Source organism: Capsicum annuum, unplaced genomic scaffold, assembly GCF_002878395.1.
Source record: "Capsicum annuum cultivar UCD-10X-F1 unplaced genomic scaffold, UCD10Xv1.1 ctg3868, whole genome shotgun sequence".
Taxonomy (NCBI): domain Eukaryota; kingdom Viridiplantae; phylum Streptophyta; class Magnoliopsida; order Solanales; family Solanaceae; genus Capsicum; species Capsicum annuum.
In genome coordinates this window covers 129460-148765 of record NW_025845839.1, presented here as the reverse complement: position 1 = coordinate 148765, position 19306 = coordinate 129460, and the positions used below count along the sequence as shown (strand labels likewise).

At 38.7% G+C, this 19306-nt stretch overlaps 3 protein-coding genes across 6 annotated transcripts; 1 reads left to right on the top strand and 2 right to left on the bottom strand.

The window, feature by feature from the left end:
* LOC107851598 (AT-hook motif nuclear-localized protein 5) lies at nucleotides 1-5239 on the top strand. 2 transcript variants are annotated; one of them, XM_047403311.1, is made up of 5 exons: nucleotides 1-976; nucleotides 2094-2161; nucleotides 2324-2455; nucleotides 4148-4309; nucleotides 4641-5239. In XM_047403311.1, the coding sequence occupies exons 1-5, from the start codon at nucleotides 505-507 to the stop codon at nucleotides 4860-4862; spliced, it is 1056 nt and encodes a 351-aa protein (XP_047259267.1). In that variant the 5' UTR covers nucleotides 1-504; the 3' UTR covers nucleotides 4863-5239. The 2 variants fall into 2 exon arrangements, with proteins under 2 accessions (XP_047259267.1, XP_047259268.1); XM_047403312.1 differs by lacking the exon at nucleotides 4148-4309.
* A 1022-nt stretch (nucleotides 5240-6261) lies between these two features.
* LOC124891614 (FT-interacting protein 3) lies at nucleotides 6262-12742 on the bottom strand. 3 transcript variants are annotated; one of them, XM_047403309.1, is made up of 3 exons: nucleotides 12574-12742; nucleotides 10565-10607; nucleotides 6262-9472 (listed from the first exon to the last, which is right to left on the bottom strand). In XM_047403309.1, the coding sequence occupies exon 3, from the start codon at nucleotides 9438-9440 to the stop codon at nucleotides 6429-6431; it is 3012 nt and encodes a 1003-aa protein (XP_047259265.1). In that variant the 5' UTR covers nucleotides 9441-9472; nucleotides 10565-10607; nucleotides 12574-12742; the 3' UTR covers nucleotides 6262-6428. The 3 variants fall into 3 exon arrangements, with proteins under 3 accessions (XP_047259265.1, XP_047259264.1, XP_047259266.1); XM_047403308.1 differs by having other exon boundaries at nucleotides 10565-10660; nucleotides 12574-12741; XM_047403310.1 differs by lacking the exon at nucleotides 12574-12742 and adding an exon at nucleotides 10852-11212 and having other exon boundaries at nucleotides 10565-10660.
* Nucleotides 12743-15903: 3161 nt separating this feature from the next.
* On the bottom strand, nucleotides 15904-18479 carry LOC107851618 (serine racemase). The gene is made up of 6 exons (XM_047403326.1): nucleotides 18235-18479; nucleotides 18048-18134; nucleotides 17740-17970; nucleotides 17486-17559; nucleotides 17211-17397; nucleotides 15904-16529 (listed from the first exon to the last, which is right to left on the bottom strand). The coding sequence occupies exons 1-6, from the start codon at nucleotides 18408-18410 to the stop codon at nucleotides 16274-16276; spliced, it is 1011 nt and encodes a 336-aa protein (XP_047259282.1). The 5' UTR covers nucleotides 18411-18479; the 3' UTR covers nucleotides 15904-16273.
* Between the last annotated feature and the right edge of the window lie 827 nt (nucleotides 18480-19306).

Sequence of the window (19306 nt, the reverse complement as noted above, 5' to 3'; positions counted from 1 at the left end):
GTCCATTTCTTGAAAACCCCACTTAAGTTCTTGTTAGTTTTTTGCTAATTTTATGTTAAAGTTTCAATCTTTTTGTGTATAGAAGTATCGAGAATTAGTCTTTTTAGTGTTTTAGATTTTAGATAAATCTAGGGTTTCATATACTTTTTTTTTTTTTTTCATTTTTGGTGTGCTAAGTAGTGTGTGTCAACTTTTTTTCACTTAAAAGTAGAACTTGTGTTTGTCTTCTTGAGTTTTAGATTTTTGACATTTTTTAGTTTGAGCTTTATTATGTGATTTTTTAATAGTTTTTTTTTGGTTCAAGATTCAATTTTTAGCATTTTACTTTTGTGTGTGTGTGTTTTCACTAGCATTTCCATTTTTTTCTGATTTTTTTTTTTTGCTTTTTCTTCCATTTATTGAAAACCCCACTTAAGCACTTTTAGTTTTTTTGCTAATTTTACGTTCAAGTTTCAATCTTTTTGTGTATAGAAGTATCAAGAACCAGTTTTAGTGAGTAAATGCATGGATGGAAGGGAAGGGATGGTGTTATCTGGGAGTGCTGCTTATTATCTTAATAGAGGGATTGGGTCTGGTTCAGTGGGAGCTGGTGGTGGGGGTGGGGTACCTAGTGGGGTTGGGGTACATACCCCTCCTAGTTATAAGTCCCTCTCAAATCCCAACATTTCAGTTCAGTCAAATGTAGGGGGAGGAGGAGGTGGTACTTTGAGTTCAACATACCATGTTGTTGAGAACTCATCAACTCATTTTCCTCATGGTATTAATATGAGTGTGGCTTCTAGTGTTTCACCTAGTAGTGATCCAGTGAAGAAAAAGAGAGGTAGGCCTAGGAAATATGGTCCTGATGGGTCCAAAATGTCATTAGGATTGTCACCTTTGTCCTCTACTCCTTCAACTGGTTCAATTACTCCGGGACCTAAGCGGGCCAAGGGACGACCTCCTGGAAGTGGATGGAAGCAACAATTAGCTCCACTTGGTATGTTTGTTTAGTTGAATTTAGTGGATTATGACAATTTGTTTATGTGGTGTAAATTGATGATATGAAATGAGTTTAAATGAAGAAGTGGGGATTCATGTAGCCGATTCCAACTTGTTTGGGACTTAAGTGTAGTTGTTGTTGTTGTTGGAAACTGTAAATGATTTAGCTATGTTGCTCAGAATCTTAAAGAAGGTTGACGGATGAGTGTTTGATCCTCCGAAAGAAGTGCATTTTGGAGGATCCGACACCGTATGGCAACATTTTTTTGGGGAAGTTTGAGCAACATAGCGGATGATTTGTTCCTAAGTTATGCGGACTCTTCAAAAATGTTGCCGCACCCATGTTGGATCCTTTAAAAATGCACTACTGTTGAAGGATCCGATACGCAATTGATGACCTTTTTGAAGTGCCCGAGCAACATAAATTTGTTTTTGTCTCAAGTAATCTAGGTGATAGATTTATTGGGTTGTTGGCCGGTAGAGCATTATATCTGAAAGGTTGTCTTGTTTTACTGCTGACATTATTACCACCTCCTCTTTGTTATACTTATTTGTCTATGCTACACTACAATATATATAACCATTCCCTGTGAATCAGATGGTGTACTTTTATATTTTATATCTATTTTCTTCATTATCACCTAATCATTATGAGTTTTGAGGATGAGTTATTGTGTCTAATTTGTATTATATGGTGCCTCTGCCACCGAGAACCAGGGCTCGCAGCCTGAATCTTGTTTACAATTAAAAAATAGAATACAATCTTATTAGGAATCCGACCTCAGGTTTACGCCTATTGTAACATGTAACGTCCTGGCCGAACAAATGTCTTTTGCTGTATTTCTTGGGATGGTGAAACTAAAAATTGATGCTTTCTGATACTTATAAAGTCTTAAGGCTATTTGACATCCACCATTAGCCCCCTTCTTTCGTAAAGGTTGCGTTTTTTTTCCTTTTATTATGATTATGTTTTCTGTTGGGGATGTTGGATGGCAAAGGTTCTCACGTATTATTGATAATTTCTTGACTTGGACAGTTAGGTTTTCCAATTGTAGTAATTCAGAAGATGTCCCAGTAATTGAGTTGTAGTTCTGAGATTAAATTGCTTGCTGCAGGTGAATGGATGAATACTTCAGCAGGATTGGCCTTTACCCCTCATGTTATACACATCAATGTAGGAGAGGTAATGTTCTTTCTCATCTTGCATCTACATTGCTCGGACTCTCCAAAAACGATGCTGCACCGCTTTGGTTCCGACATGCCCTTGTCAATATTTTTGAAATTGTGAGCATCACAGTATGTTCTGTATATGCAATGACATGAGATGGTACCTTAATAACTGCAGGATGTTGCGGCGAAATTACTGGCATTTGCTGAACAGAGGCCTAGGGCTTTATGTGTCTTATCGGCTAATGGGTCAGTTTCTGCTGTAACATTACGGCCTCCTGCAAGTTCTGGTTCTACTGTCACTTATGAGGTTAGCTTTTGTTTATGATTTACTTGGTATTGAATGTTTAAAAGCTTTCTTTCAGCCAGTTTCTTGACCTTCAACTCTTACAAATGTAAATAGAATATGCACTGGATTACTCATTAGTGTCGGTGTAGTGCTACAATTAGCTTACATATCTTCTATTATAATTGTTCTGGATGATTTGGTGATTAATTAAGAGAATCCATTAACGCAATCATCAATCATGAACGCGGTCATTGATGACTAAAAGGCTATAGTTGATTTTAGATTATTTGTTGTGCAACTGCTCAAGTGAAATCATGTCAACATATTCAATCGTTTGCTAAGATACTACTCCCACCGTCCCAGTTTATGTGAACCTGGTTGACTGAGCACAGAGTTTTAACAATGAAAGGAAAGTTTGAAACTTGTGGTCTAAAACTAATCGTAGATATTTAAACAAGGGCAACCCGGTGCACTAAAGCTCCCGCTATGTGTGGGGTCCGGGAAGAGCTTTAGTTAGAATCCACCATGTACATTCTATATAATTTTGATGTCAAGTGAACTTCTGCATAGTTTTTGTAACACTGGAATTCTTACCTTAAGATTTTGATCCTTTATATCTTAATCCTAAAATAGTGTATGATAAGATTTGGTACTAAATCATAGTTTCTTGAACACTCTCCTTTTCTGAGCTTTATTGTTAGATTAATACCTTGAGCCGAGGGACTACCAGAAACAACGTCTCTACCTCTGAGGTACGGGTAAGGTATGCATATACTCTATCCTCCGCAGATTACACTTTGTGGGACTACAGTCGATATGATGTTGTTGTATTGGTGGAGTAGTGCTTGATAATAAAGAACCTTGGCTGATATAGGGCGTTATTTCAACCCAACCTCCAGGTTGGAGGTCGATGATTTAAGTTGTAATCTTGACATCTAACTGAGAGAGTATCTCCTCCTTGGTACTCCTTTTCTGCAGGGATGAACGAGGGACAAGCAAGATTGAAAAGAAGAATAGAACAACCTTGTTTTCCCCTCACAGTTTGTTTTGCATGATAAGCCAGAATTGCATTGTAGTAAGGTGTTCTGATTTGGTCACTGCTTTGCTCGTGGATTCTTGTTGACTTTTAGAATGTCTTAAGGTTTCGAGGGCCAATTGGTGCACCATTTGAAACTCGGTGGATAATAGGCATGCTCTTCCACCGTTCTCCTCTTAGATTCTTGATTTTTTCTGTGGCAGAATTCTGACTCGTGATGCGCACCTAACTCAACATTATGGGTTGTGCTAAGCCTAGTAACCATGTGAAATTGGACTTTGAATGCCCATCCCTTACTAATACAAATAGGCAAGTCATCCTGTAAGTCTCAAGGATTGATGTTGAAAATGTAATCAAACTCAACAAGAACGTTGGTGTTGACCATATAAACTAAACTAACAAGAATTTATGAAGTAATTCTTAAAGTTCAATTTCGCAATCCCACAATTTTTCCTATATTCCCATGCTAGAACTGTTTTCTACACGTATCTGCAAATGTTGATGTTCAGCTGAAAAATGTATTTAGCTACTTTTTTTTGTTATTCTAAAATTGTTCATGTTAGCTTTTGCCAGTGCGCAGACCGTTTTATTATTTCGTTGGGAGTCTTTTGCTCCTATAGAGTGAAAACTTGTGCTTTGACTTGACTGAGAATCAAATGTTTCATCACGTTGTGCAGGGTCGTTTTGAGATACTTTGCTTGTCTGGCTCGTACTTGGTCTCTGAAAGTGGTGGCCCACATGATCGCACGGGTGGTATAAGTATCTCGGTTAGTAGTCCTGATGGGCATGTACTCGGGGGTGCCGTTGGTGGTAGGCTCATTGCAGCCAGCCCTGTACAGGTAGTGAAGTTGCTCTTGTTAATATTTAACTTGCTCATATCATATTTGGATTCTACGAGTCTCGGTTTCAATTTGCTTGTTTTACTTTCCTTTTTAGTCTCTTTAATAAAGAATTTCACTTTTAATATTTATTAACTCTCTACTCTGAACATCCTGCATGACGTACTCGTTTAAAGATCAGTTTGGTACATTATCGCATCTTTAGTTTAAGACCGGAAGATTCAAAGATTCAACAATCTCCTTATTTTCGTAAATTATGTGCCTAGTCAACCTAACATAAACGAATTGAATCGGAGGGGGAAACAAAATAGTAATTAAATTTTGTTTACAGGTGGTTGTATGCAGCTTTGTATATGGTCCAAAGGTAAAGAGCAAACAAGAGACTTCTAGCATCAAAGGCGAGAACGAGTCTGCTGAAAACTCATCTACACCAGTTAATGCTACTACTATGAGTCAAGATCCAACTTCAAATTCAGCAACCGGTGTATGGCCTCCGATTGCAAGGTCAGAACTAAGAAACTCCCAGCCCGAGATTGACTTGACGCGTGGATGATTATTATGATTTGCTTCAATGGACACATTGATGACGGAGTTTGTATATATGTGCTGTTGTTGTTAATGGAAACGCGGCAGGAGAGATCGATCACCTTGACTTATTTAACTAGCTGCCCCATTTGGTTAGAATGTTGGATTGTGCTAACACACTCAGTGTAACGAAAGTATATCCTCTTTTTAGGTTCTTTTAAAGTAGCAATGGTGTAGAAGATGGTGTTGTTGGGAGTTAGATTGTAATATTGCTGTCTTAGAAGGTTAAGTTTGATGATGGACCATATGTTATTTTAGAAAAATTGATGATTGAACTTTTTTTGCCTCATTTTTTGTTGCTACATTTGGGGTGTACTTATTGGTAAGGCAAGAAGTTTTGGTAAATGTTTTGAATTTTTCTACTTTGATACCCAAAATCTACCACAAGATCCTTTGCAAAGGAAAGATGTTATATGTACTTGGTACTTGTTCTGTGTTGTTCGGACTCTTCAAAAAACGCCATCAGGTGTGTCAGATCCTTCACATGTAGGCTTGTACGCCACCAGGTGTTAGATCCTTCAAAAGTAGGCTTGGACGCCACCAGGTGTGTGCTAGATCCTTCAAAAGTAGGCTTGTGTGCCCACCAAGTGTGTTCATATCCTTCAAAAGTAGGCTTGTGCGCCACCAGCTGTGTTTGTATGCCACTAGGTGTGTTAGATCCTTCAAAAGTAGGCTTGGATGCCACTAGGTGTGTGTCAGATTCTTCAAAAGTAGGCTTGGACGCCATTAGGTAGGTGTGTGTCAGATCCTTCAAAAGTAGCTTGGATGCCACCAGGTGTGTGTGTCAGATCCTTCAAAAGTAGGCTTGTGTGCCCACCAGGTGTTTCAGATCCTTCAAAAGTAGGCTAGTGTGCCCACCAGGTGTGTTCATACCCTTCAAACGTAGGCTTGTATGCCACCAGGTGTGTCAGATCCTTCAAAAGTAGGCTTGGACGCCACCAGGTGTGTGTCAGATCCTTCAAAAGTAGGCTTGTGTGCCCACCAGGTGTGTTCATATTCTTCAAAAGTAGGTTTGTACGCCACCAGGTGTGTGTCAGATCCTTCAAAAGTAGGCTTATATGCCACCAGGTGTGTTCAGATCCTTCAACGCAGTGATAACCCGGTGGGGCCATTTGCCAGGTTAAACGGGCAAAACGACAGGAATTGTGAATTTTGGACGACTTTCGGTGGGTGTTAGCCCATGGTTTAGGGGTAAGCTTGGGCTCCGAGCAAGATTTTGGGCAAAACTTCTCAGGTGGTCCTCCGTCGGCCTATTGAGTGGATCTGATTGCTTTGACAAGGCCGATGGAGCCATTTTCCAGGTCAAACGGGCAGCTTGAGATTCATGTATGCTCAATCTTATTAAAACAAATGGTACATAAATCATAATAAGGAAAAAGGTTGTAGGAATGAATCTTATTATACATATAGAGGTAGCAGGCCATGAGAGTTATTTATATGATCCTGAATATAACTCTTAGTACAGCAAAAACAAGTACGCTTCGGTCCGTAGCAAGTTTAGGGATCGGCGATATGAATCCTCACTAGGACCTTATTACAACATGCTGTCTGTCCTAGCAGGGAGCCGGCGGAAGAAGCTGACAGGCACAGAAGGCAGCCGATGGCGAAATCTCGGATGTCTCATCATGTAGATGCCTATAAGGGCAGCAATTACCTGGAATGGTGTCACATACAAGGCTAATGCAACTATAAGGCAAAATGTGACAAACAGGGCTGTGGCACGGGGATCGCGCCAGCTCAGCAGTGACTGAAGACGCTCGCCTTGTGTTGCAATGTCACCGACAACAGTTTGAATCCGTCCAGCCACACTCCTTAGACGATCATACCTCATTCGCACCAGTTCAGGGCTACGACTAGTTGGGAAAGTGTCAAACTCTTCATCAAGCTCGTCGGGGTGTACTGATTCAGCTTGTGATAGCTTTGTGTTCATGTGAGGTGGGTACCTAGGACGGTAACGATAATTCCACACTCCTATTAGAAACATGTAAAGGAAAACAGTTGGTAAAATAAGCTCGGGAAATGACACGAGCATAAGGAAGAGAATGTGCACGAGGACTGTTGTGATCGGGTTCTTCCACATGCAGATATCTCCGAACCATCTGCCTGCTGCAAATAGTCCCGTGAAAATTGACATCAGGCGGAAAAAATTCGCCTTGCTACGCCTCATGCTCCAGAGGTGTGAGTCTACATCGGACATGTACTCTACCACTTCCTTCCTCAACGGGGGCTCTGCTCGTCCCAACCTCATTGCCACTATGTTGACTGCCTGGTGTCTTAGCATGTCAAGTTGCATCACAGTGAAAGGCCTAACATAATGCATTTTCGGCAAAAGAGGACGCGAGTACTTGTACAGCATGTTGGCGAATGATGTGCAGGTAAAACGTATAGCCAAATGCAATTCTCCCATCTTCTTAACACCGGTAGGATGAAGGACAAGCAATGGATACGAATGTGTGTAAACTCGGCCTGTTTCAAGAGTTGAGATACGAATTCTTACCTTTCCTACCTTTAGATCTTTGGTACCGTTTGGACCCTTTTCTCCGAGTTGGCTGTTGTCGAAAACACCAACAGTGAGTACTGTAGCTGGATCGAAGACCTCCCAAGTGTACTGCTCATTGTATTTAGGGCAAAGGTTATCAACAATTGTTCGAGTACGAATCCATTTATGACCATATTTTGCTACGCAATATGTATCTGACGTTCCCTTTCCATCTCGTGTTTTCATAGGATGAAGTCCGACAGCATTTAAGACTCCGAGTTCAAGAACCCCAATTGGTGGCCTCCAGAGCTGTTTCGCTGTGGGGCGAAGATCGCTGCTATAATGAGTGGATTCGTCAAGGACGTGATAGCCTCCATCAAGACAGACTCGGAGATGAAGTCTGCTCGAGAATTTCTCCTTCTTAAGTTGATCGATATCCACAGCCACCGGCTTTTCCAGGTTAAACCAACGAGAATGGATCATTCTATCGTCAGCACGCTTCTCCACCATGCTTAAAGGGATGATGACCCTCCCAATGATCTCGTCTTTCCCTGGAGCTACACGATCCTCTACCGTGAGGACAAGGTTGTCTTCAAATGGTTCTGCAGCAACGAACAAGAGATCTTCGTTCCAAAGAGGATTGAACGTTCGAGCCTGAACTGGCTTAGTTTTCAAAACTTGGTTTCCTATTTGCGCCTTCACATAAGCGTCTGGGAAACGAGTTTTCTCTGTTGGAACCAAGTCTTGTGCTTCGACAACATTAACACGTACATACCATAACCGGGGTGCATGATAGACTTTCGAACGGATAAGAGTGGATGCAGCTGTGTCAACAGATAGCGCTGCATCAGAATGCCATGCATCAGGATAAGCTTCGTCTGCTTGAGTACCGATCCAGACAGCAAGCATGAGCTCCCCCTTTATCTTCTCGCCTTTCTTATCAGCAAGCCGGTACCACTCTGGCGCTAGTGGACTATCTGGTGGCACACGCATCGGGACTTCATTGAGGTCAAATCTACACAGACCTACGAAATCATCTTTGACGAGATCTTTGTCCTTGACGACAACTTCAAGCACGGACGCCTGCATCCTCTCTCGAGAAAAGGCAAACACTACATTCCACATAGGGTTTTGATTTTTCTCGATGTGCTTCGTAATTCCTTTGTAGTTCCCAATCCTAACTTCAACGTAAGGATCTACGCTCCCTGTAATATCCATCGCAGGAAGCTCACGAGCCTTAACAACTCTGACAAAAAGGAAGTGCATCTTCTCAACAAGATCGTAAGTACAACCAGACATCCTGTCTGTACGAATAACACGACCACCCACAACTCGACCCCCTCCAAGAAATGGGCTTGTTTCCTTAAGTGCATAGTCAACGGGTTGTGCCATTGTGGCAGAATGCATTCGAACGAGCTGTGGTCGAGGCTGTGGTTCCGGAACCTTCATCGCATCAGGAACGTATCTTGCTCCTTGATGAGGCACAGGAACAGCAGGAGCTTCTTGTTGCTGCTGCTGCTGCTGCGGGTGATTTGGATTCGGAAGATGATGGAACGTGTGTCTCACTTCAGATCTAGGAATTTTCGGAGCTGGTGTTTGCGCTGAATGGCTATGAACCTGAGAATCATCGGCTGTGGAAATAGGAGTAGACGACTTTATGGATGGATCGTCAATAACATACACTTTAAGCCCGAGTTCTCCCCTCACACGTGAGAAGATACTGCGCTTCTCCAGAGGATAATGCAGGACAACAGCATCCGAATAAGGCACAAATGAAGTTCCGTTAATGGTGATCTTCCCAAGAAATGACCTGGACTGAGTAGCTCGAATATTGTTATAGACATAGGCATCGAGAGCGAGCATATGAAGGTTGGAAGGATTAGAAACGTTGAAGTAGAACGTTTCATTCCACACCGGACTCAGATCTTTCTCCTTGATGGTAGTACGAAACCTCTGACCATCGAAGTAAAGCTCCACAAAAGAACTCGATGAACCTTGACCATCTTTCGGCAAAAGGTTATGCGCACCAACAACTTCAACACCGAGCTTCAGATTGTTCAAGATCATCTTCTGATGGAAATTGAAGACGATAGCAGCACCTGGAAACGACATGGTACAGATTACACGAATCATCGTATCAGTCAAATATGTCACGAGATGATCAACTCTACGAAACAACTTCACACATGACGGAAAAAACAACGCAAAACTTGTAGATGAACAAATCATTAGTCTGAAAAACTGATTGAACAGAAGATCCTTACACGGAACTGCTTAAAAAAAGGGCAGCCCGGTGCACTAAAGATCCCGCTATGCGCAAGGTCCGGGGAAGGGTCCCACCACAAGGGTGTATTGTACGCAGCCTCACCTTGCATTTCTGCCAGAGGCTGTTTCCAAGGCTTGAACGCGTGACCTCCTCGAGTAAAGATAGATTTAAAGCGAAAGGAACACAACTAAATACGAATAACCTATGGCACAGTTAGATGCAATAAACAAACACTATCAACCATAACACAAAAAAGAGACGAAAACAACAACTATGCCTCAGTCCGATACAAGTTAGAGTCAGCTAAATGAATCCATACTATTACATTTAAACTCAACTCATGTCATCCTCATGTCATATACTAAAAAGGGCAGCCCGGTGCACTAAAGTGCCCGTTATGCGCAGAGTCCGGGGAAGGGTCCCACCACAAGGGTGTATTGTACGCAGCCTTGCCTTGCAGGACAGTCCAGTGTACTAAGGGGAAGGGCCCCACCACAAGGGTGTATTGTACGCAGCCTTGCCTTGCAAGGCAGCCCGGCCACTAAAGCTCCGGCTATGTGCAGGGTCCGGGAAAGGACCCCACCACAAGGGTGTAGTGTACACAGTCTTGCCTTGCAGGGTAGTCCGGGCCCCACCACAAGGGTGTATTGTATGCAGCCTTGCCTTGCAGGGCAGCCCGGCGCACTAAAGCTCCCGCTATGAGCATGGTACGGGGAATGACCCCACCACAAGGGTGTATCGAACGCAGCCTTGCCTTGCATTTCTCTAAGAGGCTGTTTCCAAGGCTTGAACCCGTGACCTCCTGGTCAAATGGCAACAACTTTACCGGTTACTCCAAGGCTCCCCTTCAACTTTACCGTGACCTCGTCATATATATCCTGTTATGAAATCACCAAAATGATAAAAGCATAATGTTGAAACTTACCAAAAGCAGAAGAATTTGAAACTTGTCTAACTCAAAATCAGATCTGCAAAATGCAAGGCTTAGTACTTAGCATTCTTCAAAATAACTTTGAACCACCTGATCATTATGCAAATCATTAACAAATGTAAGTATCAACATGGTGAAAAACAATCATGCAGACTCTGTCTGAATACAACATTTTCAAATCTTCAAGCTATAAAAAAAGGCAGCCCGGTGCACTAAAGCTTCTGCTATGCGCAAGGTCCGGGAAAGGGCCCACCACAAGGGTGTATTTTATGCAGTCTTACCTTGCATTTCTGCCAGAGACTGTTTCCAAGGCTTGAACTCGTGATCTCCTGATCACATGGCAGCAACTTCACCAATTACTCCAAGGCTCCCCTTCAAGCTATACAGTAAAATACTCTCAAGTATTTTTTAAGCCGAGAGTCTATCGGAAACAACCTCTCTATCTCAACAGAGTCGAAATAAGGTCTACGTACGCTCTACCCTCCTCAGACCCCACTCGTGCGATTAAACTAGGTATGATGTTGTTGTTGTATATTTTAAAAGTTGATTTAATAGTATGGTCCCTAATAAAGACAATAAAACAAAGCACTTCAAAATAACAAAAACTCAACTAGACAAGATCTAATAATTCTATTTGCATATTCAAATAAAACTTTATAAAATACTATAAAGTTCAAAAAGATGTAGTGTGAAACTAATTTGACATTAAATAAAAGAAAAAGGTCAACTCTCTTTGAAATACCATGTGCTAGTCAGCCAAGTGTGGAGATCTACAAACTTTATAATATAAAACTAAACATTCTAATAATAATTAAAAAAAAAGTAATCCGATTCACTAAAGTTCTCGCTATGCGTGGGGTTCGAGAAAGGACTGGACCACAACCAGAGGTAGAGCCAGGATTTTAACTGAGCGGGTTCAAAATCTGAAGAAAAACCCACCAAAGAAGGTTCAACATCTACAATATATATATATAAATCATTTTAATCATGTATTAATAGTATAATTTTCTATTAAAGGGGTTTTAGATGAACTGGCTCCGCCTCTGACCACAAGATCTACTATACGCAACTTTACCCCACATTTTTGCAAGAGACTCTTTCCATAGTATGAACTCGTAATCCCCTGATCACATGACGACAACTTTACCAGCTACGTCAAAAAAACCTAACTAAAGAATATAAAAATGAACTATGTTTGAAGTTAAAGTTCCTTAAAAATAGCTAAAGACACATGCACTTGTCTTATTCAACTAAAATACATAAAGTTCATTGATCTTGACAAAAAGTGGAAAAGTGATAATTATCCATGTAACTAAGTTACAAAAAGAAAAATTATAACACTTTTCAAAGTGATGAAACAAAATATTATAATAATTACCTTACAAGATTTCAACTTTTGCTAAAAAAAAAAAACAGATCTTTCATATTATATTAGTCAAAGATTAAGTAATTCTATGAACAAAAAAAAAAATAAAGCACCTAGTACCCTGAATCTATGTTGCTCGGACTCTTCGAAAATATTTATGAACGTGTATCGACTTTTTCAAAAATAGTGTATTATTTTAAAGGATCCGACACGAGTGCGATAATGTTTTTGGAGAGTCCGAGCAACTTGGCCCTGAACTATACAACCAAATTTACTACGACAGGCTCCAATTTCACGGGGATTCTATTACCTCTAAATAAATTTTATCATATTTTTGTTGACCTTTTTAGCTGACGTGATGCCTTTTGTCAAACTTTTTAGCTGACATGAACCTTTATGTAATAAAGGTGTCTCGTAAGCACAAAATGGTAATAAAAATACACTAAAATTGAGTTTAGGAGGACAATAGGATTCTCTTGGAGTATGTGTATAGCATCTTCGACCATAGTTCTGGGGATACTGGAGGCTTATTTTAAAGAAAAAGCAAACAATTAATATTAATTATTTTTCCATGAAACTCAAAAAAACACTTGCATTTTAAAGAAACAAGAAGAAAAAAGATAAAAAGAAAACATACCTTTTTGTTTACAAAATTAAAATCTTGAGATTTCACCATCCATTAGAGAGAGTTAAAAGAGAAAATAAAAGATGCAGCCATTAATATTTTTCTTTTTTTAATTTTGCATTGATGTATGGTACATTATTGCTGTTGTTTTGTGTATATATATAGATTTGTGTCAAGTACAAGAATTTAATTGGAAAGGTAAGGGATATATATAGAGAGAGAAAGGCTCGGAAGCAGGAGGCAGTCGTCGTGCCTGCTTAATCCGTAATTTTACTATATTAACTCTAATTAATTATTATATATTATTTAGATACTAAAAAATTAATATTATTTAATAAAAATATAAAATAAACATTTATGACATATATGCTTTAGCTGTTTTAACCATAATTTTTCTATTTCATCCCTAATTAATTACTATAGGACATTTAAGTATTAATTCATGATCACTCCTAATTAATTATTATATGTTATTTAAGTATTAAAAATTAATAATATTTAACAAAAAATAAAATATACATTTATGACATGTCTGCTTGCTTCAACCATAATTTTATTATTTCATTCCTAATTAATTACTATAACTCATTTAAGTATTAAAAAAATTAATAATATTTAATAAAAAAGATAAAATAAATAAAAAAATGATAAATAAACTATTGAAGTTTTAAATTAACTTAACATTTTATATAAGGTCTGTCTAAATTTTTTTCACAACTATTTTTTATATTAATTTTGTTATACCACTTCTAATAAATTATTTCCTAATTGATTATTATATGTCATTTACATATTAAAAAATTAATAATATTTAACAAAAAAATTAGTAAAATAGACATTTATGACATGTTTGCTTCAATTATTTCAATCGTAATTTTATTATTTTATCCCTAATTAATTATTATGAGTCATCTAAATATTAAAAAAGTATTTAATAAAAAAATAAAATAAACAAAAAAAGATAAATTAATTATTGATATTTTAAATTAACTTGACATCTTATATGAGGCCCGCTTAAATTTTTTTCACAACTATTTTTATAGTAATTTTATTGTATCACTTCTAATAAGTTATTATGAGTGATTTAAGACATGTCTACTTCGGGCTTTAATCGTGATATTTGATTGACTCTCGAAATTATATCAGTGTCACTTAAATTAAAATAAAAGAAAAAGTATTATAAATTTCAGTAATTAAAAACTTAAATTATTCTAAAATTATAATAGACTATCAATGCTACAAAACTTTGGACAAGGAGAGTATTATAAATTATAATGGCTAACAACTTAAAATAGTAAATTACAATGTCAAAAAACTATTGTAAATTACAATAGCTAGCGATTTAAAATATCTAAAAAATATTCAAAATATAATTAATTATCAAAATTTTATTTGCATCATATAAATTGAGACTAAAAAATAGCATATATTGGGCCCGTGCTAGCACGGACCTTTGATATCTAGTATATATATATATATATATATATACATACGATACCGCTCGAACTATGAGCAAAGTTGCTACGACACACTCCAACTTCACAGGGTCCTATTATTCCTGAACTCAATTTTAACGTATTTTTGACACCTTTTTTTACTGACGTAACACCTTTATTACATATAAATGAGGCCCACGTCAAAGGTGTCACGCTAGCAAAAAAGGTTGACAAAAGATACCACATCAGCACAAAAAAAATGACAAAAATACCTTAAAAATGAGTTCTGAGGGTAATAGGACCCTGTAAAGTTGGAGTGTATTGTAGAAAATTTGGTCATAGATCACGGGGTATTAGAAAATTGGACTAGCAAAAGTTATAGTATCACAAAAACGAAAACAAAAATCTCTGAAATTATACTGAATATATTATTATTATTATTATAAATTTTAAATATTACTCCCCTTTCAATTTAATTTGTTCTTACTAAGTTACTTCCATATTTAGTCTGTTAAAAAAATAATGTACTTTTTTAAAATAATTTTTAAATATGATATGTTTAAGATCACTATGTAAAATAAATTTTGATAATTTTTTTTTTTGAAAAGGGTCCCATCACCCATTATCTTTTTATATTGGGCATCGTGATCAAATATGGAGTTACGAATTGACAATTTTTTAAATGTCAAATCATATGAGATACTTCCTCCGTTTTGGAATAAATGAATTGTTGAAATATTTATTAATATTTCAAAATAAGTGAATCATTGATTTTTTTTTTTTCAAAATTACTCTTATTATTTGACAAGCAAAAGAGACTGCAGTTTTTTTTTTTTTTTTTTTTGTATAAAAGAGACTTCAAGGGTAAAAATAAAAATTTATGTTAAATTTATGTCTTTGATGCTTTTTTCTTAATCTGTATGTCAAAATTCAACAATTCATTTATTTCGAAACGGAGAGAATGGTATTTAATGTACTTTCAGACTAACATTAATTGTATGTCACATGTCACACATTGTCTCACTTATCGAGGCACCTTCTAATAATATACTTTTATAATTATTCGATGTTCGAAATTTATTGATTCGATTAATCTGAATTCATGTAACGTAAAGTTCATTAATGGATAGGTTGGTTCGAAATATGGATCGTCAAGACTATAATCTTCAAAATTATATGATAGAGATGTTGTTTCCGAAAAAATCGCAGCTCAAGAGCAGCAACAGAAGCAGATATAAGGTAAAAAAAAAGGAAATACGACGATGGAGAAAACATGAAAACTAATAAGGAAAGCATTACAAAGAGACCCGAGATTGAGCTCGCCTGAAAGTATACTGCGGCAGACGTACGACTCCCCAATCATTGCCTATTACCTCTCGGCTCTAAACCTCCAGCAAGAATGAATCGATAACGGCCTAAATCGGTAGGTGTTAGCTCATGGCTCTCGAGGTGGGTGGGGGTCCGGGAGTGTTTTGGGCTCAAAATCGAGCGGTGGCCTCCAGGCAGGCTGAGGAGCAGTCTAGGGTGGCCCGATGGGGTCGGCAGGGCCTTTTGGGTGGTCAAACGGGCGAACGGCGGAACGGGTCATTTTCGAACCAAATCGATGGATGTTAGCCCACGAATTTTTGGGTGTACCCGAGGCCCAGACGTGCTTTGGGTCGAAAGACAGGCGGCCCTCAGGCGGGATGATATTGTGTCAATTGATATGATAAATGGAATGGTAGTTTGTGTTATATTTAGTTAGGACCCTCCTTAAACCGCTTTATAGTTGAAGATGGAGGTGCTCTTAGCATCGATGGCGGGCCTACTTAAAGTATTCACGCATGAACGCTCCTCTAGAAGACTGGAGCTTCGTAACATGTTGACAAAGGCAATTCAGAACAAAAGAACAGTAACAACAATGAAATAATACGATCCAAAAATCAAAGAACAAGAAACTACGAGAATACACGATTCATACAAAAGTTGGTTCCATTGAAGGGCGACATTGCATACAAACGACGGCAACAACGACAACAACATACCAGTATATTCCCACCATGCGGGATCAAGAGAGCGTAAGCGTACGCAGTCCATACGACTACCTCAGAGGCGAGATAGATAGGCTGTTTCCGATAGACCGCCGACTCAAGATAAAACAATCTAGACAAGGAACAGTAAAAGGACACGATACAATAAAAATCACCACACCCGATAACACCATAAACAAGATTCACCGAGTAATACAACCAACGATACGACATTTTGAAACAATACTCCGCCTCCTTGACAACTTCCTATCGAGGGTCACGTCCTCGGAGATTCCAAAGCACACCAAGATCAACATTGCCTCCAGAAATTACAATGCCAATATTATTGCATTCACAATAAGATGGATTTTTTTTAAAACTATCAGAAAGAACAGCTGCAAGGCCAATAGCTCCACTTGGTTCAACTGCAATTTTTAGAATTTCATAGCAAAGTCTCATAGCTTGTAGTATCTCGTCGTCATCAACAACGATGACATCATCCACGAGATCGCGGACGATAGGCCTGTTCGATGGTAAAGGTAAATGTTAGATATCATTTATCAAATCGTCTAGTCGGAAAAGCAAAGTTAAGGATGTGTTTTGTATGACAGGTCCGAGATCAAGAGCTAGGGGGTTCCCGAGATACGGAATATAAGACGATGAAGAAGTACCAGCCGGTGAAGTCGTAGCTCAAAGTCATTTTTGGATGTATAGTTACCAGAAAAGCTCTCCATCAAACAAAACAAAACGACAGTCCGGTGCATTAAACATCTCACTATGCACGAGGTTCGAGGAAGGGCCGAACCACAAGGGTTTACTGTACGCAGACTCAACTTACAGTTCTGCCAGGGGCTGTTTCAACTATTCGAACCTGTGACCTCCTGGTCACATGACAACAACTTTACTAGTTACTCCAACGCTCACCTTCAGAAAAGTTCTCCATCAAAATGAGAAAAATGACTTCCGACCCCTCGCTTAGGGGCGGACATCATTTCATACTAGCTCCAACGAAAACCTAGACATTATAATTGATCTTTACCAATAGTATTTTTGAAGAATCCAAGCAACATAGCTAAAAAGAATCGCACGATCTCTAAAACATTGAGTTATGCCGATCTTATGGCCAACTAACCTTTGATTTTTACAGCGAAAAGCTACAAATAAGCACAGGTAATTTGGAGTAGAAGGAGATCTAAGACGTTACCATGTAAGGTCTCCGAGAAAAGCTCGAAGGCCATCGGCAATAGTGTTGACCTCGGATAACTTAGTAATCCTGCCGTTGATCTTTGACTGGAAAGCATCATCCGCGCCCAATGGTTCGGCAGCCAAAATGAGAATGCCCGGATTAATGGCCTTGGCAGCCAACGCAACTCCCGATATCAGACCACCACCTTCATTCCACACCAGAAAACGAGGCTGATCAACAGATTAAAGATTTGAATAAAACGATATATCAAAGTCTTTAAAGAGTTGATTTACCGCTAATTGGAACTATTAAAGTGTCAATTTCGGAAGCCTGTTCCAAAAGCTCGAGGGATATCGTACCCTGCCCACTGTAAAGACCACACAAATGTCGAGAAGGTGAAATCATCGTGTACAAGGACCATTGACACATGCCTCCAAATACTCTGAGGCTTCTGTGGGGGCTTTCGAGCCCCCCTCGATGTTTTTCATAGTTGAGAAGCGAAAAAACCAGTTATCTATTTCAAAACGACAGAGAAAAACAATGTTACCTTATAATGCACCCATCATTATAGGGATGAATAAGAACAGCACCGGTATCATTCAACACTTTGTTTGCAATCTCCTCTCGAGACTCCATCGATGGCTCACTCCAAATAACCTGACCACCATAACGTTTGACATTCTCGACTTTGCATTTTGGAGCATTTTTTGGTATAACTATATAGGCTGGGATGCCCCGTAGGTTTGCAGCCAAAGCGAGCGCTGCAGCATGATTTCCACTAAATTCAACGGGAAGTAGATTAGGCGATAATCCATAGACAGTTTAACCACAGAAAGCGTAAAGCTCCGAACATACCTGCTATGAGTTACAACTCCTTTAGTGGCCTGATCATCATCAAGCGAAAAAACAGCATTGCACGCCCCTCGGAATTTAAAAGCTCCACTGACAAATCGCACGAACAAATAGCAGAAACTTTAGTTCACGACAAAACAGAAACTACGTTGAAAGAAATCCTTCCGTTCTACGTTAAATAACTTCTCACCCCTTCTGAAAGCATTCACATTTGAAGTACAGCTTTCTCCCAGAAATGGAATCTAAAGTTTTTGACGTGAGGACCGGAGTTTTATGCGCAAACGGCTCAATGCGTACTTGAGCTCGCCTGATGGAAGCGATATCAGCAGCATAACTGTCGCTAGATGGTTCGTGATTCGGTTCCATCAATAATTACTATCGAAGTTAACAATCGCGGAGCTGAAACATGTGGAATTTCTCACGTCAATCCAGCGTAAATCAAAGAACAAAAATACCTAACAAGGTGGAAAATCTCTCGAAATCTCTCGAATGAAGATCTAAGTAATAGCAAAATAACATGACAAAATTCGAGAACTCGGGAACTTAACAAGAGGTATAAGTATATTCAATAAAACTAAAACTAGCTTCTGCCATAAACAAGCATATGTAAGAACACTGTTATCTTCTTTTGTCAAAGAAATGAAAATAAAAAGAGCGAACGGTCAAAATTACACCAAAAGTATCTGGATTTTTCGAGTTCCGTACTTGAACTATCAGTTGTCGGAGTTTCTTACCTAACCTATCACCAACCTAAGTTGCTCGGACTCTCCAAAAATGTTGCCACAACCGTGTCGGATCCTTCATAAATACACTATTTTTGAAGGATCTGGCACGCACCCGTTGACATTTTTGAAGAGTCCGAGCAACATAGTCACCAACTATTAATCAAAACAAACCTCAAGTTTCAATGTTCTCGTTCCTTCGTGATAGTTTAGGTATAAAGCTCAAAAAGTAGAATACTTTAGGCATGTTTTTGACCATCAACGTAAATAAAAAGGGTAATCTATCACTAACTATTTATCAAAGCACACACCAACTATCAATCATTCCTGTTTCCCACCTAATAGTCTAGGTTTGAAACTTGAAAAATCGAATATTTTAGGTGTATTGTTGACCATTAACTCAAATAAAAAGGGTAATTTTTTCACTATCAGGTGTGAGAGTTCACTATCTAACCTATCACCGACTATTTATCAAAACCCACATCAACTATCGATTGTTTACGTTTTCTACTAAATAGTTTAGACACAAAACTCGAAAAA

Coding starts and splice junctions, on each gene's coding strand:
- LOC124891614 (XM_047403309.1), bottom strand. CDS start 9,440: ATGATCTTGAACAATCTGAAGCTCGGTGTTGAAGTTGTTGGTGCGCAT.
- LOC107851618 (XM_047403326.1), bottom strand. CDS start 18,410: ATGGAACCGAATCACGAACCATCTAGCGACAGTTATGCTGCTGATATC. Junction 17,971..18,047: donor GGAGTTGTAACTCATAGCAG/GTATGTTCGGAG, acceptor CGTTGAATTTAG/TGGAAATCATGCTGCAGCGC. Junction 17,398..17,485: donor TTTAATAGTTCCAATTAGCG/GTAAATCAACTC, acceptor TGTGGAATGAAG/GTGGTGGTCTGATATCGGGA.
- LOC107851598 (XM_047403311.1), top strand. CDS start 505: ATGGATGGAAGGGAAGGGATGGTGTTATCTGGGAGTGCTGCTTATTAT. Junction 977..2,093: donor GCAACAATTAGCTCCACTTG/GTATGTTTGTTT, acceptor TGCTTGCTGCAG/GTGAATGGATGAATACTTCA. Junction 4,310..4,640: donor TTGCAGCCAGCCCTGTACAG/GTAGTGAAGTTG, acceptor TTTTGTTTACAG/GTGGTTGTATGCAGCTTTGT.